This window comes from Taeniopygia guttata, chromosome 1, assembly GCF_048771995.1.
Source record: "Taeniopygia guttata chromosome 1, bTaeGut7.mat, whole genome shotgun sequence".
NCBI lineage: Eukaryota > Metazoa > Chordata > Aves > Passeriformes > Estrildidae > Taeniopygia > Taeniopygia guttata.
In genome coordinates this window covers 84,029,766-84,052,664 of record NC_133024.1, presented here as the reverse complement: position 1 = coordinate 84,052,664, position 22,899 = coordinate 84,029,766, and the positions used below count along the sequence as shown (strand labels likewise).

At 38.4% G+C, this 22,899-nt stretch overlaps 1 protein-coding gene across 2 annotated transcripts in view; it reads right to left on the bottom strand.

The window, feature by feature from the left end:
• Positions 1 to 22,899, bottom strand: part of GABRB3 (gamma-aminobutyric acid type A receptor subunit beta3) — a 114,273-nt gene that overhangs the window by 9,143 nt on the left and 82,231 nt on the right. For both annotated transcript variants that reach the window (XM_030277856.4, XM_072932298.1), the window contains 4 exons: positions 21,670 to 21,752; positions 20,482 to 20,619; positions 12,414 to 12,566; positions 6,377 to 6,621 (listed from right to left, as the gene is read on the bottom strand). In XM_030277856.4, the coding sequence (XP_030133716.1) occupies positions 6,377 to 6,621; positions 12,414 to 12,566; positions 20,482 to 20,619; positions 21,670 to 21,752 (619 nt within the window). The remainder of the gene's footprint in view (positions 1 to 6,376; positions 6,622 to 12,413; positions 12,567 to 20,481; positions 20,620 to 21,669; positions 21,753 to 22,899) is intronic.

Genomic DNA, 22,899 nt, shown 5'->3' with positions numbered 1-22,899 from the left:
TCTTTCACCTTCTTTACTTATGCATAAATGGCTTTCCAACATGTAGAAAAATATGCAATCAAACCTTACGTTTTATCTGTGCTTAAAGAGAAATACATTGACCACATTATGCCTTGTATATTTAAAAATAATTTGAAACTGCAGGCAAAACAAAAATTATAGTGTTGAGAGTTATCCCTGAATCTAAAAGTTGATACTTCTCTCACTGCCATTTAGATATATTTATATTAATTAATAAGTATCAAAAAATAGAAGAGGTAATTATGTTATATCAACTTAGTAGATGAGCCCATGATAACCAGCAGAACTGGGAAGATGGAAAGACCTTGAAAAACAGAGAAAGTATGAAGAAGCAAACTAAATAGGAATTTCCATATTATTCTCACTGTTTAGCAAGTAATAACAAAGTTTTACAATTAGTCTTAGTGTATTTCAATGGAGGAAGAAAAGGAAACAAATGCAGAGTCCTCCTTTGCCCTGTATTTCACATTATATGGATTGTTACAGTCTCTGAGATGTCCTATGAATTGCATGTACAATCCTTCTTACTGTCTCAGGATTTGCAAGATTCATACATGTGCAAAGTGGTTGCAAAACAAAACTAGTATGTGCATGAGTCTCAGTGCACAATAAATGTCCCCACCATGAGCTACAGGATGAGTTTTCTTCCCACAAGAACTGTGCTTATCACCCTTGACAGATAGATTTCAAAATTTGGTACCTACTCATCACAGTGGTGATATAAAAATCTCCCACTGTTAAAAAAAGCACTGAAAAAAGTATCCAGGAAAGATGAAGATACACAGGAGAATGCTGCCAGTTTTGCTATTCTCATACTTCCCAATTTAAACTGAGTGATAATTCTTCCACAGAAGTCAGGATATTAATTTTCACATTAAAAACCCACTTATGAGAAGGGTTGCTACAATTAACAAAACTGCTAAGTAGATGTAAGTGGCCTGAGCCTCTATTCTCAGCAATGCTTGGTGGGAAGTTGATGCCTTGGCCAACAGCGGGGGTTGGAGCCAGGAATCTCCAGAACTAAAAATACTTGCAGACACTGCCTGATGAGAAGGGCTTTTTTATAAAGGGTTATTGCATTATTCTTGTCAGAAGAAGCTCTTCCCACATGTCTGAAAACCATTGGGGGTTTGAAGCTTGAATGAGCTTGTGTGATTGTTACCCTCCTGATTGATACTCTGGGGCTGAACTTTTGGTCCCACTAAACTGAAAACAGAGATTGCCACAGTTTTAACCAAAAAGCAATGTTTTCAGCAGGGGATTTTAAAATATATCACATAAGCCTGTGGATTGACCCAGAAGGAGCAATGTCCAAAACACATGCTCACCATTTGATTGTACAAGTAGCCTCTACCACAAGAGTGAACAACAAGTGAGAACAGGCTTGCCTTAAAGCTCTCTCATGCTGATTTAGTCATAAATTAGGCTTTATCTGAGCCCTATTTAAAATTAACAACTTATGTAGCAGAACTGAAAGCTTTGAGAGCTACAACTGAAGCCTCAATCTGCCAACACAAACAGGATAAATGGAATTGATTTGTAACAATGACGATCAATTTTCAAAGGAAACATTTTTAGAGACCACCTATTCTTTTCTGACAGTTTTTCTACAATCAGAGGACTTTAATTTAAGCATCAATACCATGTCAGGAGAAATATTTTATAAAAAATAAAAATTAATGTCTTCCTTGATCCGAGAGCTTGCCATCATATATGAAGCAGAGCATCAAGGCTTTCAAAGAGAGTTTTCAATCCCAAAGGAGTATGTGTATGAAAATTGGTTATACACAAAAAAAAGCAGCATCCCGTGTTTGTCTTAGTAACTATGGTTTACTGCGATAGGCTGGAACAATTCAGTGAGGAATACTATTTACAGTGCCTTATCTGAAATAAAATGTGATGCAAAAGCAGTCAAAAGAAGAGACAGCGAAGTGTGAAATTTCCTCTGTAGTCAGCTGCTGATCCACAGATGAGTCACTCAGAAAGGATCACTCAGGTTTCATCTCATCACCAGCTCTGAATCTTCTGAAACCTTTTCCAGAGATTCAATTTAGTCAGACGTGCTTCAGCCGTCATGCCACCTTCAGCAGTGCTGCACAGGAGAACACAGCACAGAGTTTTTCTCTCCCCACTGCTTTTCTTTGATTCCTCTGCAACGTGAGGACACTGGCTGTGCCAATTCCATGCTGCAAGAGCTCTTCTTTCCCTTGCACCTGGAGCTATTTGGCTCACTGGTTTCAAAAAAGGACAGAGCTGGACAGCAAGGCATAATGGGAGCACTGAAGCCAACAGACAGTTCAGCACAGCAAGCCTTAGTGGTAGCATATCAGGAATAACTGAGAGAGAAGTACCTAAAAGCTTGGCACTGGAGAGGCATATCCATAGCAGCAGCACCAAAATGGGGGTGGCTGTGCCAGTTTTGGCTTTTCAAACCCATAACCTCTGACAATGCAAAAGCTTTCATTATGAAGAGTTACTAAGCATGAAGTTACTGCTTTGCAAAGCAGTTATCAAATACAACACAAACATACCCACATCTGTGCATTTTGTAGTCTAGAATTATTTTTTTATTAAAAACCTCATTTATTCTACAGTCCAATAAGACTAAGAAAGCAGGAAAAGCCCTTTTGCTACTATTAAGAGGAGTGTTTCTAAACAAGCCTGATAGCTTGCACTCCAGACTTCAGTTCTCATGTGTAAAAAATAGACTAAAATAGTAGTATCCACGCTGATTCATGGGCTAAAACACTTCAGAGTGGAAATAACGTGCAATTTTCCCACTGCCTTTTCTTGTTCCTTTTGCCTGAGAGAAAGATACTGTCTCAGCAGCACTGCCAGTCTTAGGAACCATAGAAGAAAAGCTTGAACTCAGGGCCTGAGCACCAGTCAATGTATTGAGCTCCCCCTTCTCTGCTAGTGCTGCCTCCCAACACAAGGGATTTCCACCACACCACCAGCCCTTCTGTATCAGACTCTGGCTGGACATGATACAGCACTAAGTTGTTCTGTCACTAGTAATCTTGTGGGTACAAGTTACAGCATCTGATGTGGACAATAAATTGAATAATGTTTATTTTTTTTTATTTAGCTCAGTTTTTTGTTTTGTTTTGTTTTGTTTTGTTTTCCTAGTGCCCTAAGCTAGTATTCTTAATCAGCGGCAGGGAGCTCATGCACATGATTCATAAACAGCAAATTCAATTACTAAAACAAAACAGCAACAGAGCAACCCAAAATAGTAGTCAGAAATAAACTAATAATAACACCTTCTTCCAGTTTTATATTTGAACATTTTTCAATCTCCTTTCCAGCACAGCTTACATTTGACAGTTAGGAAATAGTGGTGATAAGTGCAATGTGGGCTGCCTGCTTTTGGCATTCTCCCTTTCTTTAAAAATGTTGCTCAGCCCCAAAACACAGGAGATTGGAAATATTTTCCAGGATTAGAAACCTTCCTTTCTGAATGGAATAACACTTCATGGAAGACTGAAACCTAGCCTCAGCAAAACTACAAAACCATTGATTTCATTGAACTTGCACAAAGTAGGCTTCATGTGTGTCTCTGAGCTCCCTTACTGTGCAATATTGCACTGCCTGAGCCTGTCCCAGAACATCCAGCACCAGAGTCGCAACTCTAAAGCAAGAAGCAAGCAACTGTTAATTCCATCAGATTCAATGATTTTCAAGAGCCACCAAAGGAAAGACTGGAAGTGAATCACTCTTTACTATTCCTGAAGTGGTCAGAACCAAGGTTGCAGAGCTTTCAGGTACTGTCTTCCATAGAAAGTATGCTAATCCAACAGGATCCAGTCCTGCTGCATCCATGGATATCTGTATAGCATGGTAAATGGTGGACATGATCCAGAAGATAAGACATTTTCCTGCTTCAAGGCATCTCGAAGCCATGGAAAACTTTGTCCAAAGTAGATCTGTTAGGTATATTTTCCCTGAGATGCACATCTTCAAATCCATGGGACCTCTTGCCTGTTCTGATCACTTTCCTATGCTTCACATCTGCCAGTATTTCTCAAATGAGAAATTTGACATCCTATATTCAATTATTCTTCTATCTATGTTTTGTTTCAAAGGAAGATTTCCAATTAGCTCTACCTAATATTTCTGTCTGATTCTGTTGCATGCTGGCACTGCTTCTCTGAAGGCACTGAATCCAGAATATGGAATAAAGCTCTGCTGAATTCCTCACCTGAGGCCTGGGGATAAAATGTTTTCTACACAGAAAGGGACCATATCATATTATTTATCCTGTGTTATTTGAACAGCAAATATTCACAGTAAATATGAGTATATATGATTCTACAATGCATACAGAATTTTCTTTCACAGCTGGGACTCCAAGGGACAAAGTAACACACTCTCCTTTAAACTCTGGTACACTGAATTTGTATCCTTATTTGACATAATCATAGAATCTCTTAGGTTAAGAAGTCCCCTAAGGTCACTGAGTTAATCTGTTAACCCAGCACCATGTTCACCAATGAAGCATGTCCCCACATGCCACATCCACATGACTTTTGAATTCTTACAGCGATGGTGATTCCAATGCCCGACTTCTTTTTCTGTGAATAAATGTTTCTTAATATAGAATACAATCATCCCCTAGTGCAACTTGAGGCCACATCCTCTCATCCTGTCACTTGCTAAGTGGGAGAAGAGACCACCCCCCACCACACTACAACCATGTCTTGAAGTGCCGCATCTGAACATCTTTTAAATATCTCCAGGGATAGTGATTCAACCACCTCCCTGGGCAGCCTGTTCCAATGTTTGACAATGCTTGCTGTGAAGGAATTTTGCATTCATGCACAGTTGATACCAAACCAGCAGAAAAAGCAGAACAGTTAATTATATTTGCTTGGGATGCTTCAGAAACAAAATAAAAGGTTGTAAGTCAAAAGCCAGAAAGAAAAAAAGATTGCTATATGGTATGAGCAGATCCAGGATATAAAAATGGCATGAACTGGGTATAAAAATATACATTTTCATTAGTTAAGGTACTTAGGAATATTTTGAAAATGTAGATAAATTGATCTCAAGATAGAAGAACTGTCAGGCATGGGGTAGTATTGGACCCATTAACAAGTCTTGTACTGAATAATGTAAATAATTTAAATGGATGAGATACACCAGATGGTTTCCAGCAAGAGAATTAAACCTTAGTGTGTACATCTGCATTACCTGCTTGCAGTTAAAATCTTCTCCATGTCTTTCAATTTGAATACTCTTTTGTTTCCCCATCTGTATTTTTTATTATTATGACTATTTATTTTTACAGTAAAGGGAATTCCTTTGTCCTGGTATCTTAGTTCTAAGTAGAGCTGCCAACTGTGATGAGAATCTGCTTTCATAATACAGTGGAAAAAATGTGTTTACCGGTTTAGAATTGTTTCAGATATATGAGTGCTGATAATTAGGTAGTTGTGCATTACATTTACTATAGCAGACAATCATTAGGATAAACAAATATAGCTTGAAATTACTTTTATGATACTGGTTTTGATAAACAGGTAGCAGTTTTGTCACTGTGAATTCTTCTAATTTATAGCTGAAAGGAAAAAAAAAACAGTCTTACTCAACAGAACTGAATGAAAAAGCCTCATTGGGAGCATTTTAGTAAAAAAAAAAAAAGACGTTCTATTCAAACTGACATGACTTGTTAATGTCAGATACTGCTGAATACCTTGAAATTTTCTTCCAAAGATTAAAAAAGGAGGTATTCACTGGATAAAGTAATACTCCAGGCACGGAAATAGGCTTGAGTATAATTAGCATAGACCTTGCCAATACCATGCTTCAGAAATCAATCTGAAAGTTTCTCTAGGACTCAGACTTTTTTGCTAGTTTTTAACAGCAGCAGATGAGAATGCCACACACAGCATTAAACTATGGTGTCCAGTTAATTAGCATGGCAGAACTAATCCTTTATCTGTTCTCTCCCATGGTAAATGCATCTCCTCTAAGTGAAGTGAGGAAAGATGTGCTCAGATCCTGGATTTGCTTACACAGGAAATGTACATAGGTATTTAAAATCATAGTTAATTATATTTGATTTAGAAAAATAAACACCTTTGTAGATCTGAGCCTTTATTTTCAAGCTAGCTTCCCTCCCACTGTCTTCTTCTTACACTTGTAATACAGATCATACTCACTTCCACATCTGTATGCCTATGTACAGCCTTCTATGTCGGTTTCTGAAAATGAAAATGGCCAAGGTTGTCCACAAAAAGATGTGGTTGGTTGTCACCAGATGGTGATGTTTTTATGCAAGCCTTTTTGTTTTTTTCATACTGATAGTCTTTGTGGTGTAAAAATAGAGTACATATAAATTCAAGGAACCTACCCGATTGCCTTCAAACCTTGAGCGATCATTGTTTGCCTTTGTTGTTTTTTCTGCAAGTTTCTTCTGCCTTTGAGGGCCTTTTCCAAAGAAAATGTAGTTGACAAAGGCGTATTCAAGTAAGGCCAAGAAGACAAAGACAAAGCAGCCCATGAGATACATGTCAATGGCTTTAACATATGGAATTTTAGGCAAAGTCTCTCGTAGGTGAGTGTTGATTGTTGTCATAGTCAGCACAGTCGTGATTCCTACACAAAGAAAAAAAGATCACATATCTTACAACTCCAAACATTCTGTTTTATTTTCCTCCTTGGCAAATATGCTTTGTCAGTGGGAAGAAGCTTAAAAATTTGTAAAAGATGTCTTGCAGGTGACATCACTGCAAAAAAAAAAAGCAAAATAAAAACTTAATGCATTATTATTCTGCTACAATTATTTCCTTCCTATGAGCGGGGGAACAGCTAACAAAGGGGTGTGGCACCACTGCCATGACTTAATGTAGCTTCATGGAAGCCAAGTGTAGCTGTACTGAAAATCTCTGCCATGGAGACCAAACTGATGTATAACAAGAACAGTGCTCGCACAGATGGTGAAAGACTTCTCACACAGTTTTAAATTTCTAAGAGTTAGGCAGTTGGTTGATGTCAGTCCTGTAGGATCTCCCTGTAGCAGACAGGGAGAGACAGGTACTTTTCTTGAGCAGTTCATCCCAGCTACCTTACATAACTATTTCAGGAAAGGACAATGTATAAGTGGAATTTGAGATGACTAATTTGGAGCAGTAGGCTAGTTACATAGAAACAAGTGAGGTGAGCAATGAGAGTCAGACAGGTATGTGAATTTTTGGGAGGAAGAAGGAGGGAGAGCAGCATTTTTATAGCAACAAACTGGACACTAATAAAATGTCTACAAAATATCTATAACAACCTTTTGTCAAGGTATTTGTCTAAGGATGGACATAGTACCTGAAAATATATTACAGTGCCTTGTTACGAAAATCTGGAAAGAAAAGCAAATTTATTGTCAGTCTGCCTGAATTCACAACTGCAGGATCTTTATCTCTGCTGGAAATTCTATGGGAATTGCAAATCACAGGTTGCTGAAAACACTGATTTGTGGAATAAGTCTCATTTCAAGGCAAGTCATTCTATTAGTTCCCCTCCATTACTATTTTCTTTGATTCCATAATTATACCATCAGTTTACATGTAGTCACTAAAATACAGGCAGAACAAAAAAAAAAAAAGGATAAAATAAAATTGCTGCCATATAATAAAGCACAGCTTCTTTTACCCAAAGAGACAGGAATAAAGACAATATAACTCAAAATCAAGCTGTCAGTGTAAGCAGTGTCCCTCCAGGGAACTGTAGTAATACCCTATGAGATTGTGTAACAGATATTTTGGATATTTAGTAGGTTAGTGTCATGCAGTTTTCAGTGTTTTTCCTCTAAATTGTGAAACAAGTGTGCATTGATGCCAGATGTCTGGTGATCTGGAAGATTAGGCACACTGAATAGAAAGGTGGCTATCCCTAACCAAAGGGAAATACATTCCCTGGGATATTCTGAAATCCTGTGGCCAAATGTCCTTCTAAAGCTCAATAATTTATTTTAAAGCACAGCTGGAGGAGAAGAAGCTGACACTCCCCTAAGACAAAAAAATAAGATAATCTTGTGATTATAGTCCTTCCCACAAGGGAGGACTCCAGAGATTATTCTCCTCACTCAAAGGACTGAATTTAGGAACTTCTAGGGCTAACTTGCAAAAAGTTGAGAGAGCAGAATTGATAGGTTTGAGTATTTCTCTTGAGATCAACCCTATATCACTGTCTGTAGTGTCCATAGTCTGGAATCAGCTGGCCTTTGCTCTGCACCTTGGCTTTACTCTGGAGGCAATTATTTGGTTCAGTGCAGCAAGGGATCAGGCACAGGGGCAAAACATAGAAGTGAATGAATAGAAACAGGCTCTTGCAGAGAATATAGGCTTCCTGCAGGGGTTGGAACAAAGTTTTTGTCCAAAGAATTGCACAGGGAATGCTTCCTTGAAGAGATACTTAGGAAATCAGGTATACCTTCTCTGTACTGCGCTTTTCAGAGCCAATCATATATGTCCAAAGGCTGTATTGCCTTTAAACTGTTATACTGGTTCACGTTAGGATGCCATGTAAGTTCACAAACACTACATAACAGGGAGCAGCTGTTGCCTCCCCTGGAGGCAGGAAAGCCCTCCAGAGAGACCTTGACAAATTAGAGGGCTGGGCAGGCAATCACCATCCATGTGAAATTCAATGAGGGGAAGTGCCGGATCCTCCACCTGGCATGGGGCAAACCTCAGTGTACAGACAGACTGGAGAACAAAAGGCTGGAGAGCAGTGCTGCAGAAAGTGCTGGGGGTCCTGGTTGATGGCAAGTTGAACATGAGTCAGAAGTGCCCTGGCAGCCAGGAGGGCCAAACATGTCCTAGGGAGCATCAGGCACAGCATGGCCAGCCAGGCAAAGGAGGGGATTGTCCTGCTCTGCTCTGCTCTGCACTGGGGCAGGCAGCCTCACCTTGAATATTCTGTGCAGCTTTGGCCACTGCAATATAGAAAAGATATTGAACTATTAGCAAGTGTCCAATGGAGAGTAACAAGGATGGTGAAAGGTTGTGAGGGAAAGCTGTATGAGAAGCAAGTTAAGTCAGTCTGTTCAGCCTGGAGATCTCATTGTGGTCTATGGCTTCTTCATGAGGGGAAGAGGAGGGACAGGCACTGATCTCTTCTCTGTGGTGACCAGTGACAGGACCCAAGGGAAAGGTCTGAAGTTGTGTCAGGGGAGGTTTAGATTGGATATTAGAAAAAGGCTGTTCACCCAAAGGGTGGTTGAGCACTGGAACGGGCTCCCCAGGGAAGTGGTCACAGCACCAGCCTGACAGAGGTCAAGAAGCCTTTGGACACTCCTCTTGAGCCCATGGTGTGACTCTTGGAGATGGTCCTGTGCAGGGACAGGAGCTGGACTCCTGTGGCTCCCTTATGGGACCTTCCAACTCACCATTTTCTGTGATTCTGTGATACCAGCATAAGACTAATAAGAGGGGGTATACAAAGGAACATAGGATTAGACCCATGATACTAAACTTTATTATACAAATGCCACTAATCGTGTGGCATTTCACATGTGACATAATCACAAGGCACTAATTGTTTTCTGAGAGAAACTATTAGATGGATTTTTGTCCTCTCAAAAGGACTTTCTACCAATTGGAAATAGAACATCTGGTCTCCAGGGCTTGCCTAGTACTCTCTGATTTTTGTTCTAACATTTGTTTTATAGTACTCGATGAACTTGTGCTACACAGAAATGGGTCACATGAGACAGTCTTGCTCCTTAAACAAGGAAAAATCTCATGAACCTGTAACAGAAGGGCATGGAATATCCTGGAATGGGCATGGTAACTTCTGTTCTCTGCAGTCCTGGCTAGTATGTATCTAGATGCTTCAAACACAGTTGTGTTTGAAGTGCTGCCCTCACTTGGTCCACCTGGGTGGATCTCTGCTATCCAGGAGCTCATTTATGAAAACATCAGTTTGGGCTCTATGCCCCACTTGCTATTAAGCTACTACTTAGCTTCAAGCTGCTAAACAAACACTGGCTGCTGAGTGGTAATGCCAGATTGTGTCATGCCCATATGTACCAGCTAACCCACAGTATATACAGAATTACTGCACAGTAACTGCAGTTAATCTACAGTATCTCCAGCTACCCAAATTCAGATGCTGGGTAATGTGTTGCACAAAGGTGACTACCCCGCCTGCTTTGGTATGTGGGACCATGGGAGACATAAGGTAAGGAATCAGGGAGTCACAGGGACATGGGTTGGAGTCTGACTTTGCTGAAAAACATTGCAGGAAAAAAAAGGGAACTAAGGAATATACTCTTTTTTTAAGAAAATAAGAGAATACAGCAGGGAGATAGCACAGACTTAGTGACAAGTTTTGGGTAATGGGGAAGTGATAAGGTATGTGTAATTGGGAAGCACAGGGTTGAAGACAGAATTTGGGACAAGATGAGAGGCAGAAGTATTTATAAGGATTTACAGATCAATTTAATCTTCCTTAGCTATAGCTATCCCTGAGTATGCTTCTATAAAGGATGAAATATTTGCTTGGAGAGATTGTCATAGAATTTGTCCTGGTTCTGGCCAGGACAGGGTTAATTTCTGCAGTAGCCAGGAGGGGACCTGGCTAAGACCCAAAGGCTATTCTATACCACCTCACTATACCACCAGTCATTTTCTGGGAGGATGTTTCTATTCAGGCAAATGTGGTTGCCATTGAGTCACGAGTTAGTTCCACAATGAGCATTTTTGCTTGGGAATCACTCTCTCTTTTGTGCAGTTTTGTTATTAGTATGTTGCTGATCCTGTTCTTTTTCATGTCTTATTGCTGTTTCCAGTAAATTGTTCTTACCTCAGCCTGGGTTCTTTGCTTTTTGTGCCTCCAATTCTCTCCAGCCACTCACAGGGGGAAAGGGGATAGGGGAAAGAAGGCAGCAGTGTGGTTTTAGTAGGACCATTAAATTGGAGAATATTATTCCTAAACTATGAAATAATCACAGAATGGTTTGGCTTGGAAGGGACCTTAAACATCATCTAAGTTCACTGCCATGAGCAGGGACCTTCCACTAGATCAAGTTGCTTGAAGACACATCTAACTTGGCCTTCAACACTTCAAGGGATGGGGAATCCACAACTCCTATGCGCAGCCTGTTCCAATGCCTCACCACCCTTACAATCAAGAACCTATTCTTAATCTAAATCTATCCTCTGTCGTTTTGAAGCCATTCCTCCTTGTCCGGTCACTACATGTCCTTGTATGAAGTCCCTTTCCAGCTCTCCTGTAGGCCCCCTTTGGGTACTGGAAGGTGCTGTAAGATTACCCTAGAGCCTTCTCTTCTTTACAGTGAACAAAACCAAATCTCTTGGCCTGCCTTGACAGGAGAGGTGCTCCAGCCCCTGATCACCTTTGTAGCCCTTCTCTGGACTCACTCCAACAGGTCCATGACCTTCTTATTTTGGGCACCCCAAACCCAGATCCAGTATTCCAGCTAGGGTGTCATGAGAGCAGTTGAGGAGAAGAGTCACCTCCCCCTATCCACTGGCCATGCTGATTTTGGTGCAGCCCAGACACAGTTGGCTTTCTGAACTGCAAGTGCACATTGTTGGTCATGTTGCACTCCTTGGCAACCAACACCCCAAGTCCTTCTCCTCAGGGCCGTCTCAATCCATTCTCTGCCCAGCCTGTACTTGGGATTGGACCCACATGCAGGATCTTGCACTCGGCCTTGTTGAACTTCATGGGGTTCATGTGAGTTCACCTCTCAAGCTTGTCAAAGTTTTTCTGGATGGCATCCCTTCCCTCCAATGGGTCAACTGCACAATCTTCTAGTGACCTTCCCTTATTTAAAGGATACCTTGATCTGAAAAGTCCTTGGGCAGGAATCACATACCCACATAACTGTGCCAAATCCACGTTTTTCTGTCATGAGGTAAATGACACTTTAAGTTGTCATAAACATGCACTTAACACACCATGTACTCTGAGGGTTAGGTGGCATAGTATGGTCCATAGCTGATGTGCCCCTATGTGCTGAACTAGCAATGGTTCTTGAAGTCAGTTCCTGCCAGTGTCAGTTAAAGCAGCCAGGACCTCAGGAGGAGGCTTGGAGCCACATTTGTCCTCCCACACTGAGCTGGACTAAAGCCCACGCTCAAGTATGATTGTGGAGCTGGTGTCCTAGATGAACTTTTACTGACAACAGCATTAACTTTGATGAGAACAAGTCTGGGACCTGTATGAGCAGCTCATGCCAGAGATTTAGGGGTAGCTACACTCTTGTATGAAGGGGAAAACATCACTTTTGAGGCAATACTGGATGACCTGATTTTGATGCAAATTATTTTGGAATTTCAAAACACTGACATCATGTTGTAGTTTTTAACAACCTCTGAAAGCTACATTAAATTTGACATTTTAATGTCCCACTCATTTCTGGCACATACCAAGGGCAACTCTTGCTGCTGATGCATCGTAATTGATCCAGAATGACACCCATGATAAAATGGTAATCAGTATGGAGGGCATATAGGTTTGAAGAATAAAGTAGCCAATATTTCTCTTCAACCTGAAGCTCAGTGAAAGTCTTGGATAGGCACCTGAGAAAAGAGAGAGGGAAACAGTGTTACCTATACTGAAGGAAAGACACTTGTAGATAGCTGCCTTCAGTTTCTACACATTTTGTGGGGTAGTATGACATCTGCAGAACAGTAGGGATGACACCTTCACTGTATTACTCATTTGTATTAAAAGAAAACTTGCAGTGAATACAGTGATAGCCAAGTAATTTGTATTTGGGAAGAAAAAGAGAGACAGTAAATTACTTTAGACTATTGAACAGATAGGTGAGCATCGGTCAGTTTTTAAAAACAATTGCTTAGATCTCCAAGTAAAATGCTTATCCAAGCACACATTTTTCTGTATAGAATTTTTATTGAGAGAATAAGTAATGTGCATAGGTTTTCATTTACAATGATGAGTTGTTCAAGAGATCAGATTTCTTAATTACATCTGAACTATGAGAAACATGCAACCTGTGATGTCAAAAATAAATTGTAATGAATTCCACTAAAGGAAAAGCCTTCAGACTAGATCCTCTAACATGAATTACAGACAGCCTGAATTTTTCTTCCAAATATATTTTAAACAAAAAAAAAAAAAAGAATTTTGTGTGTCTATATATAGTTCATGAACAGTTACAAACAGAAAAAATTAACAATGAAAAGAATTAATAACCTAAATACTAACTTAATTTCAAATTGGTGTATATCTTACTAAATTTGTGTTAATCTGACTACATTTTAGATATTTATATATATATACTCAGTCTAATATATTTAGAAATCTCAAATTGTTAAAAATAATTGTGACTTTTTTCACTGAATGCAAAGATGATTCAATCTGAGTACAGCTGTATAAGAAAAAGGTAGTCATTCACACATTAAGTCCACAAATTCTGTACCAGTCTTAGATATAATTCTGACAGCTCATCTAAAAGATCTAGTTAATCAACATCCTAAAAAAGTATTCAGCGCATACCAAGAACCCAGCCATGTATTAGAACACTTCCCACCCAATCTAGTGCAAAGATGTAAAAACTATGAAAGATTACATCTAGAGAAAAAAAAAAATTAAAACCTTCCCTTTAAATTATATTCATGTGTTAGCATATGAGCTTAAGAAACTGCATTTTCCCATATAGACATGAATGATGGATTTCCTAAGAAAGAAAGGGAAATAAGGAATAGAAAACTGCAGATTTCTCTCCATCACACTCTTGATAATTTGTTACACTTGAGTCAGACCACAGAAAAATGCCACACCATTTCTAGGCAGCAGGAGCATCAAGGTAATATCAAACTTGTGCAAATATCCTTAGCTGTTGTATCAAACAATCTCAGAAGAACTATCATCAGGAAAAGAAATATCTGGTTTGTCTATATGTTTGCTGTGATTACTTCAATCAGTAGCATTTATTCCAGAATGAAATGCCTTTAAGTTTCACCAAGAGAAGTATATTGGTGGAATCAGAAGAATGTATTTCATCCTGATTAGGCCAAGGTTTTCTGCTGTCTGGAGCAGCTGACACAATTTTCAGCAAGCAAACATATATACTACAGCTTGCTTAATATCTTCATTTTCCAAAAAACAATGTTTCATTTCAAAAACCAAGTTTTCTCATTGAAACCAACCTTGCTTTTTTTTTTTTTTTTTTTTTTTTTTTTTTTGCAAAGCTTAATATTTTCATTTGCATTCTTATGAAAATGCTTCTGTGGCCTTGTGTCTGCAGACTATATAAATAAAACAGGAGACCATAATGAAATATAGAAATATATAAACTCTGCTATCATGAAATACATTAAAAATGCAGCAGACCTGATCACCTTTCTGCAATAGGAGTAGAATATCAGACAGAAATCTTTATAATGCTCTGTTGAGAAAAATTACTTCATATAATACACTACCCACTCAAAGGATTCTCTATAAATGTATGTAAAACTTTTCAAAAATACTGTCCAGGTCTGGATGCTTGTGGAATATTATTGATAGAGATGACAACTGAAATACTGATTCTTTAATTAAATAGTATGAAGGATAAATTCAAGAAAATTCAGTAAAATTGAATCACTGAATCAAAGTCAATTCTTGGTTTGCTCCAGAGCCAAGGACCCTGAATGCAGTAGGAAAATTCAGAGAAAGAAGAGAACTTCACTTTCGATAAAGCACAGAAAATGGTGTGGGTGAAAGAGGTGTGTATCAAGAGGGGAGAGAAATGTGTCATATGTTAGTAATGTTCAATAATGAAATCCCAAACTGAGAAACCATATAAAAGAGTGAGCTTTAGACATTTATCTCTAATGATTCACCTGTGACCATCACCCATTACATCAGTACCATTTCTGTCTAATTAGGTAAGGTAATTCCTGAAACTAGTGAGATCTGGCCATATAGTTGAACACCCAAGAGAGCTGACCTCAGAGACACAAACCTAAATATGCTTCAAGCACCAGGTTCTATGTCCTGAAGTTGGAACCCCAAGAACCATGTCTAGGGCCAGGGCTGTCAATGCCTTCTGTCTTCCTGCTCTAGAGTTGGAGTTGACTGTAACAGATTCAATTGCTAATCTGATGGTGCCTTGATCCTTTTGAGTTGCCTTGTGACATCTCTAGGACACCAGCACACAGCTGATGGACATGATATACCCCCTACATCTTTTTGATCAGCATGTGGATACCGTGAAGACTGCCTTGTGCCCTCTCAAATAGCTGTTGATTATGCAACTCATTTGAACTGCTTACACATAAGCTTTATATCTAAGCTTTATGTCTAAGCTCTAGCTCATCTAGTCAATCTAGCAAACGAAACCTAGAGAATTATTCACCACCTCCTAAAATGGACTCCTATAGGTGTACTGAATTGGTCTCCAGACTCCACCAACTGCATGGACTAGATTCTGACCAACTCAGACACCTAGTTCAAAAGTAGACACTGAAATTACATTCATCATAAATCAGAACAAGATTAATCCAGACCCCACAAGTCTCAGGGTAGATTTTGATGGTGTGAGGCTCCTGGGCAATATAAACAAAAGTCTTGCTGGCATTACAGCTGCTCACTGCAGTTGACACATAGTAGAGTACAGACTTTGTTAAGGTCAGGTTGAAATTGAAACATGAACTGGTAGCCTCATTTTTTATCATACAACATAGCCAGGGTTCTCCTTTAGGCACCTCTCCCTGAGACTGTGAGAGTTTATATTATTTTCAACCTAATTGCTTTTATGTCTTCAAAAATTATCTATTGACCCTGCATCCAGCCTGCCATCTCTGCTGCAGTATCTCACCCCCAGTGAACAGGCCACAGGAATCTGTGGAAAGAAAACAATTAGAAGAAGTACCACTCCTTATTTCCTGTAGTTAATTCCCCCTTTATGTCTGAATGGCTAAAGCTCTGTGAAAAGGATGGGTCCTAACTTTCACGGAGCGAAGACTGTAAGTCCAGATCTTTACTTACCTAGAAAAATTCATTCTGTGGATTACTTGTTTAATATAAGTTGACTTCTGGGTAAGCTCAGCAATTACACTGTTGTCTGATTATGACTGCATAATGATTTGTCAATTGAGGCTCAGTACATTTAGAGATTAATTGCCAAGAAATTTTAATTGTTAAATTTCCATTAAAAAATCTCTGTTTTTTTTCCTTTTAACCTTGTTTTGCCTTGTTATCCTTCCTCCCATCTCATATAACATGTTGATATATATGGGCTAATTTAAATACTACAGGAATAACAGAATTTTATCAGAAGTATTTCAATCCAACAGTATTGGGAATGAAAGTATGAAAATAAATACTTAATCAATACTTGAGCCCCAAAAGTTCCTTTTCCACATTTTTGGGTACTTGATAAAAAGAGATTACTTGTTTCTGTTCCAATTTCATTAAAAGTTAGCAAGCTGAAATATCTGGCTTCAAGGCTAAATTAGTCTCTTGCTGTTTATGCAAGTATGAAACAAGATAACAGAGTTGGTCAGTTACAGAATTCTTACTTTAATAGATTCTTCTGGGAAGGTTCTTTGGCTAATTGGAAAGGTACTTTACATACTGATCTTTCAGAATACAGCAAATACTTAATTTCAAATATTTTAAGACTACCCTCCTCTTACCAACAGGTTGCTAATATGGTTTTGACTGCTGAGAGACTTGAAGCTTTTAGGTGGTGTTTTACATATCCCCATTCCTGTTCACTATCCAAGCATTTTGGGATAACAAACATTTAGACAGATTCAGGTAACAGACTTAGCACTGCATTTCAGGTGTTTGAACGCAGGTATTTGCTCGTGCATGGAGCATGAGCTGTTAGTGGGAACCATGGAGATCTAGACTGATCTAGCCAGCTGATTCTAAGGGTGTGATTTAATTGTCTATACTGAGGTGTCTAAAGCCATTTGAGATGTGATAGGCTAAAGAGGAGCAGAACAGAACACTACTTAAGTGATCAATACTGAAGCAGTAGATGGTGAATATAGGGCACAAGGCTCTAAGATGCCAGAACAGCAGCCTAACTGCTAAGCAAGATCTTCTACAGCAGCTCAACAAGCAGCAGATTGTTATGTTTAGGCAACTGAATAGTGTCCTAAAATATTCATTTGAGAAAACAGAGGTATTCAAGAGCTGAATAGCTCTTTAGGCTTCACTGACAGCACTGACTGGATAGCATTTGACTGCGGGCTTAATTCAGTTACTGGCACATGGGCATCCAGTGTCATTTAAATATCTTATGGTATCCTGTATAGCCTTCAGTTGGTGTGAGAAGGATAGTCAAACCAGGTATTTCTTCTTCAGAGCAACGTAAAAATCATGAATAAAGGGAACAGGCTATTGTACATGGCTTTGCAGATACCTTCTAGACACCTGAAGGTTTTATTTAATTCCCAGTCAAGTGCTCTCTTTTTTTAAAGTACATGACCATACTTGTTTCTCCACTAATCTCAGGTATGCTGTTTTCTAGATTTTCACTCATATTTACTTGTTTTCCATAAACCCTATTCTATTGCTCCATTACTGCCTTCAAGAGTGCTACCCTTGACCAAAAATACAAAGCTTCAGCATTATCAATCAATATAAATCAGACTTCTTTTTATTATGAGATTCATGGTTTTGTTTGTTTCTTTTCTTTTTCTCCCCAAAACATCTTATTGGTTCATATTCAGTCTGAGATCAACACCAACCCCTATATTTCTATAGACAGAACCCTGGCATAACCTGGCATTCTCTATGCTTAATTTGGAAAGGAATGATTAGTTGCACAGATGCTGTATTTTGAATATATACATACTGAATTTTATACTTTTTTCATTTTGCTAATTTGGCAAGATAAATTTTAATTTCTATTCCATAGAAGGAACTTTTAACTTCTATTCCATAGAACAGGCATGCAGTTCCTCCAGTATTCTTGCACCTCCACCCAGATTTCTGTCATTATTGATGGGGGTTTTCCCATGCTTATCATTGCTCCTCAGAAGTAACTATGGGAACAGATTTTTCCCTTTGCCTAAGTTACACAAGATTATACAGCACAGTTTCTCTTGAGGGACAGGAGAAATAACTAATCCAGAAGCTGTTTATGGCATGACTCTGAAGTCTTCTTTTAGTTTTATTCAATCAAAGCACACTAGGACTGAAATCTCTGAAATGTTCCTGGAGATATTACACTCAAAGAACTAACATCTCCCCCTGAGACTTAAATAACCTCAAAGCCAAAAACATGCCTAACTTATTTTCAAAAAAAAAAATGTAGAGACTGGCCCTAATTACTAGGACTGTAAAAAACTCTTGAGAAGAAACTTGAAAAGCGTCTGCTGACTTTATGTATCTGATCTGCTGGCATGCTTTAGATTTAGATTTAAATGTGGTTTTGAGAAACAAATGTGATGTTTCCCTGCATGGAAATACTTGTCATAAAATGTCATAATTAATCAAGCATTTTTATAGTGTCCTGTATCAAAGCAACAGTAAATTCCGTATTGTGTCTTCATCAGTGAAAAAAATGAAATGTTTCAAAAAATGGCACAAGAAACATGCTGTTCTCTGTGACTCCCTAATGCCAAGCTGTCTTAAACCCTGAAGCATGAGACTTTTTTATTCCTTTCACTAGTATTTTTAAGAAAGAACCATTAATATTCTGAACATTTGGACAGTCACAGAAATATGCGCTCCTAGTTTTCAGTCTTGTATTTGTCACATATCTCATTTTCCTGATTTTTACAAATCTCTCATCTCTACATTATGAAGTTATGCATTTAGTGAAATATTTCATACTGAACTAAAGGTGGCCTTATACTGTCATAAAAGTCACTCCACAAGTAAATTCTCTGTATTTTCATTGTTGTCTAAAAGAGCCTTCCTACAAAAGCATATCCAGTCCTGTGGAGGGGCAGGTAAGCCCTGGCTGCCAAAGGTGACACTAGCTGCAGGACAGAAGGATATAGGATTACAGCAACTGAGTCTCTGTATATTAAAAAAAAAAAAAAAAAAAATCTTCCATTCACAATGGTAGCCGAGAACAGCAGCAGCTGGCAAACTCCCTCATACTAATTTCAATCCCAGCAATATTTACATTTTGTTCTGAAATACAACTCATGTTTTTGTGTACTCTGAAACAGATGCTGTGTCCAAAGAGTGGGTGAAGTGATGCTTACAAACATGATTGAGCTGTGCTTCATTTGTTCTGGTGTGCTGAGACAGATGGAACAGCACACTCCTGTGGTCTGAACAGCACTGAAAATCTGAAGGCCCAATAATGAACCAAATAGTGGCCCCACATGTGCTGATGGCTTTCTGTGTTGCTTTACTTTTGTCACACATATTCCTATTTTGGTGTCTAACACCAAATATGTAAATCAACCTTACACCTTGTAATCAAAAGACATCCAGTGCTGTGAATTACTACTAACTTTTATTCCATCTTCAAGGAAACAAGCAGGGAATTAATTTTAGCACTTTAACAATGACTACAAATGCACTGGATGGTTATGTATAAAGTACTGTGTATCTATCAGTGCAAATCAAGAGACAAAAGACATTACATTCACTATATAACAACAAAACAAATAGTCACTGAAAAGTTGCAGGGAGGTGTTTATAACATTGATGGCTTTTTGACCTAGCATGCCAAAACACATTTATGTATGATCGGTTACTATGTAGGCTACATTTAAACTCATGTTTCAGATGTGAATGACTTAATACTTATTTAGACCATAGATATTTAGGTGTCTAGTTAAACACCACCTACATACACAAAAAAGAAAAATAAACAAGGAGGCAAAGAGTCACAAAATGTTTTGGTTTGGAAGGGATGTTACAGACCAGATAGTTACAATGCCACTGCCGTAGGCAGGGACACCTTTGACTAGCCAGGCTCCTCAAAGCCCCATCCAACATAACTTTCAACACTTCCAGGCATGGAGCATCTACAACTTCTCTGGACAGCCTCCTGCCTCACCATTGTTACAGAAAATAATTTCTTCCTGTATCTAATCTAAATATACCCTCTTTCAGTATGAAGCCATTTGCCCTAGTGCTATCACTACATGTTTTTGTAAAAAGTCCCTCCCTACCTCTCTTGTTGGCCCCATTAAATTCTGGAAGGCTGCTAGAAGGCTCTTTTTTCCAGGCTTAACCTCAACTCTCTTAGCCTGTTTTCATTGGAGAGGTGCTCCAGCCCCCTGATCATCTTTGTGGCCCTCTTCTGGACTTGTTCCAATAGGTCCATGTCCTTCTCATGTTGGATGCCCCAAAGCTGAATGCAGTACTGAATGCAAGTCTGGAATTTTCATGGGCTCCTACCTCCCAAGTAATTTCTTGTCAAGCTTTGTCAAGTAATTTCATTATCCAAACATGCAACACAGGCTACATATTGTGATTGGTAACAATGGTTAATTATTATTAATAAAACAGTAATTTTCATGCACAAGAGAATTAAACACTAAATGTGCAAATATCAATACTTGCCTGTGGCAAAGACAACATTCTTTGACACCAGTCTGTATTCCACGATAGAGAACTGAGGAAGTTCAATTCTCTCCACGCCAGTGACGGCATTATCTCCACCTCTCCAGTAGAACTCGATGTCATCAGTTGTGTAGCCATCTACAGGCAAAGCAAGAGAGTCAGAAATAACATCAGACTCAAATGTAGCTTCAAACATGCAGCTTGTCATTTGTGACAACAAAAAGAATTGGTACAGCTGGAGAGCTGTATGGTATTTTGTCTGTGGGAAGGTCTCCCAAATTGCTACACCATTGCAGTCTGCCTGGGAATTTTAGGCAAAGTACTCTTTATTTTACCTTTTTTTTTACCACTCATATATTATTCATTAATGGTCACAGTGAGAAGAAAACACTATGCAAGACTTAGGATATCAAATGCATTTAGCCTTGAAACCGAATGTATATTTACACTGATAATCACCAGAAGCCTGATTATTCAATGAACACAGAGAAACATAATTGGGGCAGACCTTTTCCATTCACAGTAAACTGTGAGTTGCATCATTTCCACTAGCTTCCACTAGTAGAGGACTATAGCTGAATATAGAATATATACTAGTATTTTCTGTATATGGCCCACATTTTCCAGCCAGTAGCAGAAATGGACCAGATACCTCTGAAGAGCAAATATACACCTGAATATTGCAATCCTAGGACATGACTAGGTGAAAAAGAAAATACTGTTCTTTTTGTAACACAATTTCAAATCATAAATGAGGTCAGTCTGAAAGCCCAGTGTAAGGTCCTGAACCAAGATGATCCATACAAAATAAAGCATACTGAAAGGAAAGTGTATCACAGCATTTGCTCTCTTGAAAATTAATCTGATAAAAATACAAATATTCTTTTCTTATGTTGAAGATAAGCATCCAGTCACTACCTCTGCCAAGTCAGGCAGGAATACTAAATTACTTCATTCTGTCCTAACCACATTTTTCTAGGATGTATTCATCTATCTAGAAATGGATGACTCCTTATATCTTTTAATAATTCAAATAAACAGACAAAAAAAATCTAAATTGTGATAATTACATTATTCAAATAGTGTTTATAAACACATATGTAAATATTGCATAGTTCTATAAAAACACAAACAAACTCTACAACAAAATCCAAACTAGATTTCACATGCATTTTCTTAGGTACATACAGCTTTCTATTTCCAGAGTACAGTTTTGTTCATCTAATGGGTATCTTCTCAAGTCCATCATACATGCTGCAGTGGTTGTGATCCTGAAATACAAGCATCAAACAGTTTTACCATACAGCCAGTAATCCAGGTTTTGGGTGATGGGATTGTTTATCTTCAATAGCAAAGACCCTCTGAAGAATAGCTTACAATAACTGAGAATCTGGTCCATATTTTTCCATTGAACAGCAGCCTAATGGAGCAGCAATTACACTGACTTTCAGTGGAACAACTCGATGTGAATTACCCTTATGCAACCAGCCCCTTTGGGGTTCAATGGACCTATCCTCATATGCAAATATTACATGAACATTTGCTGAGATTAAAAGATACAACATTATAACAGAAACCATGAAGTGAAAATAGTCTGCTATAAAACGTCAAAGTTATTACAGCTGCATGAATAACTGATTTCTTGGTTTTGTGGCAGGTCTTGAAAACAAACCTGAAATGTTGGAAAAAAGTTTTAAGTTCAGCAAAAATCTTTATTTTAAATCTTACTTCCCTGGTTTTCAAATTGAAAGAGGATTTTGTTGTGAAGCTCCATATTGAATTTTAAGTTTTCTCCTCAAATAACAATACACTTTTGCTTCTCTGTCTATTTAACCATCTAGCACTCTAAGGATGGTTTTGCAAAACATTTCACTGTTGATGAATCAGCATTATTCATCAACCTCTTGTGTATCAGGAGAGTCAACAATAAACATGTGCAACAAGAACAACTACCTTAAAAACTTCACACAGCATTGTCACTTCATTTTGTAATTAATGGATTTATGCATTTGTACTAACTTTAGACAGATATAACCATATGCTCATAATTAATCTGCAGCATATTTTGATGTTTTTCTGAATCACAGCCTTCACCAAGGGTATGTACATTATTACGCATCATTGTCTTTATAATGGCATCATATAAATTATCTTCTGAATCTGACTAGCTCCATTCCTTACTGATCCTTTTTTGATATAAACAAGACATGGACCTTGCACAGTTTGTTCCTAAACAAATAATATTCTAGTGATAGTTTATGCTAATAAATACAAGATGGGAAAATGCCTTAAATGTAACTCTAAAAGCTGCAGCTCTCAATGTTAATGTTTTTTTCATTTGTCTTCTATGAAGTTCTTTCCTCTACCCATTAACCTTCTCAAATTACAGTATTCTAATCTGGTAAACTACTTTAATAT